The following is a 14,102-nucleotide window of genomic DNA, read 5'->3' on the forward strand; positions in this document are numbered from 1 at the left end:
TGTTTCTATTTTGAGTTTGACAGCACTGATATACTCCACCCTTCATTTTACAGACAAAGAAATCTGTGTGACTTTGAAGATTACTCAATCTCTCTGAACCTCAGGAATCATACACACACGCACACATACACACACACACGCACACGCGCACACACATGTGTGTGTGCGCGTGTGCGTGTGTGTGTGTCCTATACTGTACACTTAGCATAATTCATTGCACATACAATTATAATACCATACAATAAACATTATGTATCGTTTAATGTATGTAATGGGCTGTTTTAAATGCTGGAACAAAACATAATAAAAACATCAGTCCCTGCCCTTAAAGAATTAGGGAATAGAGATCCCCTCACAAGGGGGTAGCCCTCACAAGTAGCTACTATATACAAAATATAGCTTGATTAGATGGTTTGAAAATAAAGTGGTGCTACAAGAAATCTGAAGGTAAAAGTTGTTACCAACCAAAGGAGTTAGAAAAGCTTCAAGAAGTGACAAGGAAAAATTGTAGGCTTGAGAACAGCCTTTACTAATGTAACAAATATACAACTGCTACACTACACTCACTCACAAAGCACCCTTATTTATAAACACAAATTTCTTTTGTGTACATAGAGTAAATATTCATACATCTTCCATGTATATATATAGTAACCACCTTATACACACACACATACATGTTACACACACAGTTCTCTTACTGCACACACGTACTACTCCTATATGTATAATATAGCTTCCACACTGCATATACACATGCACTCAGAACAATCAGATGCAGCATTCACAGAACATAGCTCCTACTCTATACCTACACAATACAACTTCTACAAATAGCAAATGCATGTAAACACAGTTCCCATATTTTGCAGAGAAAGAACTCCATGTTGGAGACAATACACATACATAAAGCTTCCAGTTCTAACCATCAATACTTCGAAAAGTTAGGGGGGCTACCGCTTCCCGCTCTTGGCTCCTTTCTGTTCCTTTTCATCCATGCTGCCTGGGAAGCCTCCAGAAACTTTCTTCAGGCGGGAAAAAGGTTTGACACCTTGAACTCCTCAGCTGTCCGCCTCTGGCACAACCAGGGAATAAGAATTTTTCTCAAATTGCAGTCCCCACCCCCTCTGCCACACACGTACTCCTAACCTGATCTCTATGTCCCTACATCTTCAGTCCTGCCTTTTGGGAAAGAGAAAAGGCTATCTGGCTCCCCACAAGACCGCGGAAAATAAGGCCACCTGGGGCTATCCATGATTCAGGGAAAAGGTTTGATGGGAGGGGCCACGGCAAAGGGAAGTGGGCTGAGGCACCTGTGGGGTTCACGGTAGACTGGAGCGGACTCCTTTGGGGAAGAGAGTCAGTTGAGCGCTGAAGTGGGGGTATAGGCGGTGGTCGCCATGACGCCCAGGCTGAGTGCAGGAACCGCGGCTGTAGCTGCGGCTGCCGCAGCAGCAACAACGGCGGAGGAGGCTGCTGGAAGGGTCTGTGGGGATCCAGGAGCTGTCCCTTCAGCACTACCCGCCTAGCCAGGCCTGGCCCTCAGATTCCTCCAGCCCCGGGAGAAAGGATCTTCTAATCTCCCGCTGCAGCCCACACCCACAGAGACTGACTGACTGAGCGGGCAGCTCCAGCCTCCACAGAGGGAGCGGCTCTTGCTGCGGGGAGAGAGGGAAGTGGGTCTGGGGTCGGGGGTGATTTCCCAACAGCCAAGGCCAAGGGGCAACCTGTCACCCCTGGACACGATCAGCTGGCAGTTCTTTGATCACCCAAGCCTGAAAGACAAGCAGGAGACATCGCTCTGGATCTTCCTGCTAGATACACACACACACACACACACACACACACACACACACACACACACAGACACGCGCACACAGACACACACGAACATCCAGTGGACAGCATCAGCAACAGCAGGAGCAGCAATGCTAAGAAGGTGGTCTGGGAAGTTTCGCACTTGGATCTCCAACCGATTCCTGAGACTGCAGGTAAGAGCTGATTCCCTCTTCTCTGAGAATCGGCTTTGCCAGGGGGAGAGCTGAAAAAATTCAGGGAGCTCAGCGCGCAGTGCACGAGGTTCTGGGGCGCCGAGCCAGGAATGGAAAGAGGGCCAGGGTAGAACCGGTTCCTGATTAGTTGACTAGAAGGATGGAGAACTAAGGGAGGTAACAGGAGGGACACACACACGCACCCACACGACTCTCCAGCTACCCATGAAGAAGCTCTGGCGAGGTGAAACACTATAGTCAGGGAAAGTAGTGATGGGTATTAAATAACCATATCTCTTATTATTTGAAAAGATAGTATTTTTTTTTTGCTCCAAAGCCTCCTACATATCCATCCAGAAACCTTGTTTCTCTTAATCAAGACGTCCAGTTCCCAGGGTGTGAGCTGGATTGGGTGGGTTGGGGGAGCGAGGGGCATCTACACGCCTACGGAGATTCTATTTCAGCTTACATTTATCTCCAATGCGACTGCCAGAATCAGAGGTGCAAGGATAGCTCGTTGAGCTCTCCAATGTGAGGAGGAAAACGCCAGTGTCAACGGAGTGAGGGGACCTGAGGGACAAGAGGTGGGATACGGTGTTAGTCATTGCCCCACCCCACAGAAATGCTCCGAATGGGCACTGAACCAAGGGATGGGTCCACCTCTCACATCTACAAGAAGGTCAATCTCTCCCTTCCCCCCACCGCCCCCAACTAACCCCGAAAAAATATCACCCAACTAACAAAAACCTGGTCCATCCCCAGGAACCTTTACGTTAGAATGCACGGAGTGATCCTGTAATCTTGCATTTCGGGGGTGGGTGGAGGGAGAGGAGAGAAGAGGGAAATCCCAACGCTAGTCACGCGTGGCCCTTTCCCACCGCCGCTCATCGCCTCCTCCCTGTTCACTCAAATTCTAGGTGTAGCTCCCCGCCAGTGTCCCGGGTCTCCCCAAGATGACGGGCCAGAGCCTGTCGGATTTATCCGAAGCCAACTTTGAGGATTGCGAGATCAGCGTCAATGTTGGGGGTTTCAAGAAAAAGCTGCGCTCTCACACGCTGTTGCGCTTTCCAGAGACCCGGCTGGGCCGCCTCCTACACTGCCGCTCCAAGGAGTCCATCCTGGAGTTGTGTGATGACTATGACGACGCGCAGAACGAGTTCTACTTTGACAGGAACCCGGAGCTCTTCCCCTACGTCCTGCACTTCTATAACACAGGCAAACTACACGTGATGGGAGAGCTCTGCGTTTTTTCCTTCAGCCAAGAGATAGAGTACTGGGGGATCAACGAGTTCTTCATCGACTCCTGCTGCAGCTACAGCTATCATGGAAGGAAGATGGAGCCCGACCAAGAGAAGTGGGATGAGCAGAGTGACCAGGAGAGTACCACCTCCTCCTTTGATGAGATTTTGGCCTTCTACAATGATGCATCTAAGTTTGATGGACAGCCCTTGGGTAATCTCCGGAGACAGCTATGGTTGGCCCTAGATAACCCTGGCTATTCAATTCTGAGTAGGGTATTCAGCATTCTTTCCATCATGGTGGTATTAGGCTCCATTGTCACCATGTGCCTCAACAGCCTTCCTGACTTTCTGATCCCGGATAGCCAAGGCAACCCGGAGGAAGACCCCAGGTTTGAAATTGTGGAACACTTTGGGATTGCTTGGTTCACTTTTGAGTTAGTGGCCAGATTTGCTGTGGCCCCAGAGTTCTTCAAATTTTTTAAGAATGCACTAAATTTGATTGATCTCATGTCCATCATTCCATTCTACATCACCCTGGTGGTCAACTTGGTGGTGGAGAGTTCTCCCACCTTGGCCAACTTAGGCAGGGTGGCTCAAGTCCTCAGGCTCATGAGGATTTTCCGCATCCTCAAATTGGCCAGACATTCCACTGGCCTTCGGTCTCTAGGGGCCACCTTGAAATATAGCTACAAAGAAGTAGGGCTCCTCTTACTCTATCTCTCAGTGGGCATATCAATATTCTCTGTAGTGGCCTACACCATTGAGAAAGAAGAAAATGAGGGTCTAGCCACAATCCCTGCCTGCTGGTGGTGGGCAACTGTGAGCATGACAACTGTGGGCTATGGTGATGTTGTTCCAGGGACCACAGCTGGGAAGCTGACTGCTTCAGCTTGTATCCTTGCTGGCATTCTTGTGGTGGTGCTGCCAATAACTTTGATCTTCAATAAATTTTCACATTTTTATAGGCGACAAAAGCAACTTGAAAGTGCCATGCGCAGCTGCGATTTTGGAGATGGAATGAAGGAGGTTCCTTCAGTCAATCTACGGGACTACTATGCCCACAAAGTTAAGTCACTGATGGCAAGTCTTACCAACATGAGCAGAAGCTCACCAAGTGAACTAAGCTTAAATGATTCCCTACATTAGCCTGAAGGTCAGGCTCCATCATAATAGTCAAGACCATACTGATGGTTGAGCTCCTTTTGTGCTGCTGGCAAGGCTCCAGGCTCCATAGGGTTACAAAGAGAGGAGAAGATAAAGTCTTTCCCTTTCAGTACCTTACCATTCTAAATGGAAGGAGATGCCTGACCAGTGTACCCCCACTATTGCTTCTACAGCATATAGAATCCTTGCTATGGGGTGGGGTGACTAACACTATATCAACTTTGCACTGAGAAAAATGCTAAACTTTGTGCCTGATGAGTATCCTGAATGCCAGTTTTTCTATACAAATCGTCCATCATGTACCCAATCCTGGTGTTCCTGGTACAATGCTGTCAGTTTGCACTTTTGTTTTCATGTTATCATGTGAGGATTGGATAAAAAGTGTGTCTCTCCAGTGGGAACACTTGTGAAGTCAGCAATGAAAAACTCAGATTTCAACTTACAAGAATGTGAAAAAAAATTTCAGTCATGCATTCATTTCTCAATTTACGTCAATGCTCAAAACAGAAAATGTGAAATTAAGCACATATCACCAATGCAACTTTCTGTTTTCTTAAAACTTAAATTTTAGTTCTGTGACTTTGCATGGGTGCATATCATACTACTGTTATTTATGCAAATATTACCTCCCTGGAAATCTAATTTACTCAGTTTACACATACACAGTGTCTAACTGATCCTACTTCAAGAGCAAAAGCATCGGGAAATTACTGTTAGTCTAAAATCAGGGACAGATCTGATCCTTATGAGGCTCTCTGGGTTTTTTGATGTGAAAAAAAAAAAGTAGTGAGTTTCTCATTTCTGGATGATTGAAAGTAGAAGCTGGATATCCACTTGTTAGGAATGACGTAGAGGGATTTCTGTTACAGGAATGGGTTGAATGGGATAATCTCTAGGATTTCTTTCAACTTGAATTTCTTATTCTTTATTGAGAGTCACAATCATGAAGAAGGCATCCTGTTTTCCTAAGAGTCTTTCCAATGCGGATCCTGTCTTGGGCCCAGTATGCATAGACCAAGAATGAAAAGATTTTTTTTCAGACTATATTCCATGTTCTAAACAATTTTACCAAATATTGCTGGGTCATAGGAATTAGCAATTTTTTTATTTGTCTTTTTTAAGAGTGTGGATTTGGTTATTCTGCCTCTTCTAATTCCTAAGGGGTTTATTTTAATATCTTATAAAAGTAAATATTTCATATTTGATATGAAAGACAGTAGCTTGGAAACTATCTTTCAGTATTCTCCTCTGAAATTTCATTAAAAATGAGCGCATGCTTATTTCAAAGCAAGATTTTGCTTCTAGGATTCATAATTTTTATATGATACTATAATTACCTAGTAAGGGGCTTCCCTCTTTGCAATGGGGAACTCATGGAACATAAGCATGTACTCAGAATACAGATGATATATGCATGGAGTAGGCTGCAGGGAAATATTATATGTATCTATATCTATATTTATATATTGAATTAACTGTCTTTGTTCTGGGAACAAGGTAGGGTTAAAAATGGGGAAGGGAAAGAAGTGGGAAAATTGAAAAGGAAATAGAATTATAAAATATTACAACTAATTACAAACTTTTAAAAAGTTTAATGCTGCATAAAGTACCTTGAAACTTTTAAGCCTATTGAAAAAAGGTTAAAGGGGTACATATATCCTACTTCCTGTGGTTCTCAGAAACTCCTTTCTGCTCTTTGCTCCCTGATTACAGGAGCCCTGGGCTATCACGTAAAAATGTGGATGGAATACTGAGTCACTTTGTATAACTGCTCTGTATCTGTCATAGTATATGTTGTGTGATTGTTTCCAAATTGACTTCTATTGTATGTCTTGTAAAGATTGTGTCAAGTGACATAAGCATGGAGTTAGCCAGGCTCAGATCCTTTATTTTTATGTGACTTTTACCTAAATTACTGAAGTTTGTATGACTTGATTTCCTCACTTAATAGATGGGGTCCATATTAACCTCATAGGACTGCTGTGAGGAACCGTTAGTATCTGAAAAGATTCACAAGATGTCTATGGGCTGAGTTACTGTTTTTTACTAAGGGAATTTTGGCTTGAGTGATTTTCTAAATGCATATGCACTTCTGATTGTAGATGTAGGTTCAACTTCACTCATCTGGACGGAGATTCATAGTAGGTCACCTCCCAATAGCTAATGGACAATATCTCTGCCTCTCTTTTGCTGTCTCTCTATCTCTCTGTCTCATTGTTTCTCTGTCTCTCTCTATCTCTCTTTCTCCCTGATTTTGTTCTACTCCTCTTCCTGTTTTCTCTTTCCTCTTACACACACACACTATGAAAACCTGAAAAGACAGAGATAACAGATTGAGAAGTTTAGTGCTATTTCATAGATGTTTGCAGTCAAAATATCTGACTCTAGCCAGTATTTGCAGAGATAAAAAGTCAACAGTTTACAAAATCACCTCTAGAGTGGTTGAAAGGTAGGTGATGGTAGCTGATGTACCACGTGTGCCCAAGAATGTTTTCACTTGCTAAAACCAATTTTATGGGGTTCCATATTGGGTATTAATTCCTTATTATAGGCTTATCTGCAGGGAGGCAGGACAGTACTCAGTTGCTCTAGATAGAATATTTTTTTCCAAACACTATTTCATTATAAACGATAAGGTGTTTCTGACAGTTGTATCCATTTTAAATAAAAAAGCTGAAAGGTTCACAATTCATTGTGGAAACAATTTGCATTTATATGGTGCCTTTCACCTGAGGGATATCCCAAAGTGCTTTTAGAAATTGTTTTTAACCTCTCATATTTATTCATGTAGAAAAGGACTTTGTTCCTTCCAGAATCAGTAGTAAATCTAAAAGAACAAGTTTAATAATGCTTTCTAATAACCCAAAGTAAGTCTCAAAGCAGCATGTCCAGAAGGAAGGAAGACAAACCTATGTGGCTTCAAAAACAGATTTCATTTTAAAGAATGACAAATAACTTAAATTAATCTGGGACCCAGGGAAAAATTGTTCTTCCTCTCTGAAATGGCACCATCAAATCATAATGTCAACATCTAGTTCAGACTTGGGCTTCCAAATTCATCTATAAAATAATATTTTAAGTAGAAATCATCTCCTCTTGTTACAAAACTTGATTACATTTCAGACTACAAAGGAAAAACTTCATGAGGACTATTTTCTGTTTCATTTTTATAGAGTGCTAGCTTTAGGCATCAGCCCTGCCAATCTGACCTACAAACCTGGTTTTTAATTCCCATTTAAAATAATTCATCTAGAGGAAGAGCTCAGTTCACAAGACTGTTGTTTGGTAGATGTTTTGGGGCAAAGAAAGATTTTCTTTGCTATGACAAACCTTTAAACTACTTGGAGCTTATTTTGGAGGAAACAAAGGGGCCCTTTTTTTTATTACACAGTACATATGGTGGCTTAGAAAGTTTTAAGTTGTCGAAATGTCACTATTCTGCCTGAGCAAATTATTTGGTTGACATGGATTAAATGGTTTCAAATTTGAGTTTTTCTTTTAAAAAATCAACAAAAACAAAACCTAATAATAACATCCCCAAGTTTCATGGGTTTGCCACAAGACAGAGGCATTTTGTAATGCCTAACTATAAACGGTTTGAAACCCAGAAGGTGATAATTGGTAATTAATACTTGGATTTATTTCTACTTGTCTTATTATTCAAATAATTTAACCACCTGCTAATTCTCTTCTCATTTAAAAATTATTTGTATGTACTTTGGGTTAGTGAATATCTGTGCCGGCTGTTTGTTATGTATTTTAAAGGCTCAACTTGTATTTCTTGTGTGTTTTATCAGCATGACCTGTTACAGAGTTGTAATTTTAAAAATTGAGAACGTTGTATTTATGATGTCAGTTTTAACACTCATTAACACACTACTGTGCAAGCATTTACTGAGACTTCAAATGAACTATTATGTCTGATTGCTACACTTTAATCCTCATGCTTGGACTCCATAATGAGCAATAACACTTACATGCTTAGGAATTCAGTCTTGAACAGTATGCAGATTAGAGAGAAAATTATTTAATTGTCTTTAAGTTTTTTTCCCAATTGCATAGAGTGGCAAATAACAGAAGGAAATACAATGTTCTGAACCAGAATTCTTGATCAAAGAAGGCTATAATTTCAAAAATATATGTGGAGTAAACAATTTTTGAAATCTTCCCAGAGTAGCAAATGTTTATGAGATTAAATTCTTTTTTTTTTTAGTAAAATTGTCAGGATAGGGTCAGAAATGGAATCATAGAAGTAAAATTCCTTGGGGTCAGTACCTTTGTTTAGCTTCCAAAGCAGTAGATTCTCCTTGAAGGAGTTCTCTCCCACAAAACTCACTACTTCCTCACTGAATGTTCCCTTAGACTTCTCTGCTGAGACTTTAAACTGCAGGGTATCACATGATGTTAATGAACTCCCTTTCTCCTCTGTACTAACATCCCTCCTGGATAGCAAATTAACTCATTAAATACATTAACTCAGCTTAGTTGGGTAGCAGCGACTACGCAGGTTTGAAGGTTGATAAGTTTCCATTTTAATCTTGTGAGGGGGAGAGGGGAAAGGATTGAAGAGGGAGAGACTGCAGAACAATTTTTTTAAGGGAAAAAAGAGCAATATGATTTTATATTGACCCTGTTCCCTTCCACATTTTCTTTAAGAAGAGAGTGCCCTGGAGATCCATACATTCATGTATCTGCTTCAACTCAACAAAAATATATTTAAGAAACTATGTGCCAGGTATAGTGCTTGACATTGGAAATCCAAAGTAAAAATGATATAGTCCCAACTCTTCAGGAGCTTAACATACTTTTGGATCAAACATGTCAGACAGAACTGAATATGATATTTAATAACTCAGCACATACTTAGCACCTGGCATATAATACGTACTTAATAAATATTTATTGATTGAAAAATTGCCTACATTTCACTGTCCTGTTACTGTCCTTCCTTTGGAAAACTAGTCTAATGATTTAAAGTAAAATCAAATTCTCTCTGGGTGCAGTTTTGAGATTAACTCCTTCCCAATTTATATTTTCTTCCTTTTTAGAAACTTGGCAGCACATCTCTACCCCTACACACACACACACACACACACCACACACACACACACACACACCCTCCCTGTATTTTCATAAGGTTATTATGGGTCATTGGGGGTTGGTATGAGGAATCACTCTCCCTTTTACCTAGAGATAGATAGATGGCCTTTTGAACTACCATAGTTTAATTCAAATGGAGAATCACTGAACTGGAGAACCTATATCCTCATTTCTTTCTTCCCTAAATAGAATTACCAGTAATCCTTGGTATTCATAACTGAAACCCAAGTAATTATTTTCTAAGCATCTATACAATGCTTTAAGTCTTGTAAAGTGCTTTACATATTATCTCATTTCATTCTCACCATAACCTGAGAAGTAGATGTTATTATCCCGATATTACATATAAAGAAACTGAAGTTAAGAGAGAGGGGTGAATGACTTATGAAGGGTCACACAATTAGTATCTAAGGCTGAGTTTGACCTGAGTCTTCCTGATTCCAAGCAGATGGCACTGAAGCAAACAGAAGTACTCTGTTTTAGTTTAAGGAGATTCTTGCATTTTAAACTGTTATCTGTACATTCTCTGTGTTCTCTATCTATCTTCTCATCCTAACAAATATATAAATAGTTGTTCAGAAATATTTTGGGGCCAGAATGTCTTGCATCTTGGACTAAAAAACAAAGCAGCAAAAAATGTCATCAAAACATTCTCTTTTGGAAAGAATTTCAAATGTATTCTTGAAAGTACTCCTCCTAAATCTTAGATATCCATTGGTTAAGAAGAGTTTTAACCCATGCCAAAGACATTACCACCAGATCTATCACATAACTGTATATATGTGGTCATACTGGAGATTGGAAAATTTAATTAAGAAGCATTTCTTTTTTGTCTCTGATGTACCAAGCATTGGGCAAGCACGAATGTTAGGGATACAAAGAAAACAAGGAAATGGTCCCTGCCCTCAAGATATTACTGGGGAAAACAATACAAATATACATATTAACAAATATATGCATAAAAGTAAGTACAAAGTATATGCCAAGTAAAGAGATGGTAATTCTGGCTAGTGGTCACTGAGAAAAGCTGGTATAAGGGAAAATTTCTAGTGGTTAGTGGCTTCTGAGCTGATCTTTGAAGGAAAGTAGGGATTCTCCAGAAAGGTAGTAATGAGGAAGAACATTCTAGGGCATGGGGACAAGCATAGAAATGGAAAATTAAGTGATGTGCACAGGCTAATTTTGTCTGGATGGTACAGCAGATGAAGATGAATGATGTGCCCTAAATCTGAAGGGTATATGAAGCTAAAATGTGAAGGACTAGAACTGCCAAGAGAGTTTGTATATGATCCAAGGGATAATAGACCTTGGAACAGGAGAGTAATATGGCCAGATCCAGGCTTTAAGAATATTACATTTCCAGCTGTGTAAAGACACCTGTAAGATATCCATCCACCAAATCCCTCCTTACTAGCATTCCTGCCCAAATCTAGATTGTCCCACAGATTCTTCACTTCTATAGTCTGTAGTCATGCGGCTACTTAGGGTCTATCATGAAATACATAATTCTGGCATTTACCAAAATGCTGAGAGGAAGGGGCAGTGGGAATATGCTTAGCACAGTTCCTAGGATGTAATAGGAATTTAATAAATGCTTATTGACTGTCAGTGAGGGGAAGGGACATGAAGAACAAAGAAAGTATACTTCAAAATGGCAAAGGTTTTGACTTTGCCACATGAAAAAGGGAAGAAATGGTTAAGAAGAGCAAGAAAGTGTATGGAACCATCTTGTCCACACCTCCTGCCAAGATAAGTTAAAGGACATAGAAGAAGATGTCAAATAGAGAAGGAAGGAAGGAAATAAAAAGGTAGAGGGGGAAGCTAGGAAAGAGGGAAGTGAGTAGACCTAAATTAGGGAGCAAAAGACTAAGTATCTAACAGCATTTGTAATCCATGTGATTCTGGGTCCCAGCCCCTGATGCAAATTCTTCTTGGGGGCCTCTTTCAATAATAATATCTATGGCTTCTATTAATCAACATCTAGAGTCTCCCTTGGGATCATTAGAATTTGGTTCACATCTCTCAAATGTCCTCAAATCCCTCTACACATTTTCAGGTCTCTATGGACATTATAGAGACACCAGATAGAGAATGGGTTTTATTTTCTTTTGTCTAGAATTATGATTTTATCAGTGTAAGAAACACTTTTTCTTAATACAAATCCACAACTATTCAGCAATTTCTAGGCTGAGAGACTTGCCTTGGTTCTAAAAAGTCCTTCATATCAAGTTGTTAAGTAAAAAATCTTGATTTTGGGTGGAGAAGTCTCCTTTGCTTTCTGGACAATTCCTTTCTCTGGGAGGGGGAAGCATCTTCCCCTCTGGATCCATGCAGTCTACATGAGTTATGGAATTGGCTTGAGTTGTTGGGGGCCAAGCATATGATAGTCTGTGGTTTTCTCTCCAGGCTCTACTCAGCTGGGTTTTCCTGCCTTTTCTCCCAACTTCTCTCTTCAAGGCTTCAAATACTTTTCCTCTATGTCCTCCCACTTGTTCACCTGATTCAAGATCTTTGCGTCTCATGGATGTGCAGGTCTCAGTCTAGATTTGGGCATTGATCAATATCTCTGAGTCTGGGTCTCTTTCTGAATATGTGTGTTCGTCTTCTCTTGTGTCCCTGTCTCTTTTTAAAAGCCAAGTCTGTGTGTTATTTAGTGAACTTTTGATGTGTTGTCACTTCAATGGTATTCACGGCTATTATTCCTCATTGTCAATGGGAAGAGGAAAAGAAGGAGGTAGAGGAGAAAAAGAGGAAGAGAAAGAATAGGAAGAAGAAGAAAGGAACAAAAGAAAGAAGAAGAAGAAGGAAGAAGAAGAAGAAGAAGAAGAAGAAGAAGAAGAAAGGAGGAGGAGGAGAAGAAGAAAAAAGGAGGAGGAGGAGAAAGGAGAAGGAGAAGGAAGGAGGAGAAGGAGAAGGAGAAGAAAAAATTGAATCTTGTCCAAGGAGCAATGAAGAAAAGGAGGGTCCTACCTAATTCCTCTGGGCTTGATGGGTTCTTTTTGATCTTGCAACTAAGTTCTTTTGTGTTTGTTATATGAAAATCAATAAAACATTTTTCAAGGTTACCAGTGAGTGATCTTATAGTCCACAGACCAACTTGCTTATAGGATATCTCTACACAGTTGCATCTGTATCTTGTCTCTTCAAATTCTAGACCAGCTGTGAGTACAATTAATTTATACATTCCTGTTTTAACAGCTTCAATCTTATCTTTATTGTCTACTTATATTTTGCTAAAATTTTATTTCTCTCTTTTATTTTTTGCTGCCAAATTCCTAGAATGTATAGCTTACCCCACTGCCTCCACTTCCTCGTTGCCACGTTTCTCCACAATCTACTGACAATCTGTCCTTTTAGCCTAATCTCACAATCATGGCACTAATTCACTCCATGCCAAGCTCCAACCAAACTGGATTGGTTACTGGGTATTCCTGCATTTCATTCCAGAAATGCACTTCCATGCATTCATGCCATTCCTCCTACCTGAAATTGCCTCTTCTGCATTTCCATCTGGTGAAATCTTTTTCTTCTGTTAAGGACTCCTCCTACATGAAATTCATCTTCTTTGAGAGGTAGTTTGCTGCCAGGGGAAATAGGCTGAAAGTTAGAGGTCTTGAGTTCAAATCTTGATTTACTGAAGGATCAAAGGAGATAATATTTGTAAAGCCCCTGGCCCATAGTAGTCAATAAATGTCTGTGTGAAATTCCTATATGAAATGTGCATGGCACCAGTTGAGTTTTTGACATATACTAAGAGTTTATTAAGTGCCTTATCATTTCTTGATTGCTTAATTTTACCATCACCTCCCTCTGCCTCCAGTTGATTGTGGATCATTCCCTCCTTAAATATCCCCAGTGAACTTATTTACTTCTTAGCCTATCACATTTTACATTATCTCCTGCTTATCTGATTGTATGCTCTTTATCCCTATTAAATTGTAAGCTTCTTGAAGGTATAAACCATGTTATGTCTTTATCCTTGTATTTTATACACAGTACAATGGCTTTCACATAGTAGGTGTTTAAATAAATGGTGTGTTCTACTTACATCACTCTGTTTCAGGCCAGCACTTAATTCATTCAGGTTTTAGTTATGTCCAATACTTTATGACTCTATTTGGGATTTTCTTGGCAAAGATACTGGAGTGGTTTGCCATTTCTTTCTTCAGTTCATTATACAGATGAGGAAACTGAGCCAAACAGGGTTAAATGACTTGCCCAGAGTCCCACAGCTACTAAATGTCTGAGGTCAGATTTGAATTTAGAAAGATGAGTCTTTCTAACTACAGACCTGAAAGACTATTCATTGTGTCACCCCACTGACTTATTCTAGCAGCTAAAAGCTAGCTAAACTGAAGAAATCTGAAGTAAATATAGTATTGAACTTGGAGTCAAGAAGACCAGGATTCAAATTCAGCCTCTTAAACTTTCTAGCAATGTAACCATGGACAAGTCCATTTCTGACTCTCAGTTAGGCATAATAATGTCTGTGTGTGCTTTTCTGTATACCCCATCACTGAAGTCGAGGGCCTCATATGCCATTAACATTTAATAGTTACTGAAAATAAAGTAGTACCTACCTCACAGACTTGTTGAAATTCAATGA

The 14,102-nt window shown here is 40.3% G+C and overlaps 1 protein-coding gene across 1 annotated transcript; it reads left to right on the top strand.

The window, feature by feature from the left end:
- Positions 1 to 286: 286 nt before the first annotated feature.
- Positions 287 to 8,294, top strand: KCNS2 (potassium voltage-gated channel modifier subfamily S member 2). Its single transcript, XM_051970909.1, has 2 exons — positions 287 to 1,991; positions 2,909 to 8,294. Exon 2 carries the CDS (start codon positions 2,945 to 2,947, stop codon positions 4,376 to 4,378), a length of 1,434 nt encoding a protein of 477 aa, XP_051826869.1. The 5' UTR covers positions 287 to 1,991; positions 2,909 to 2,944; the 3' UTR covers positions 4,379 to 8,294.
- The last annotated feature ends 5,808 nt before the right edge of the window (positions 8,295 to 14,102 follow it).

Source organism: Antechinus flavipes, chromosome 1, assembly GCF_016432865.1.
Source record: "Antechinus flavipes isolate AdamAnt ecotype Samford, QLD, Australia chromosome 1, AdamAnt_v2, whole genome shotgun sequence".
NCBI classification, from domain to species: Eukaryota; Metazoa; Chordata; class Mammalia; order Dasyuromorphia; family Dasyuridae; genus Antechinus; species Antechinus flavipes.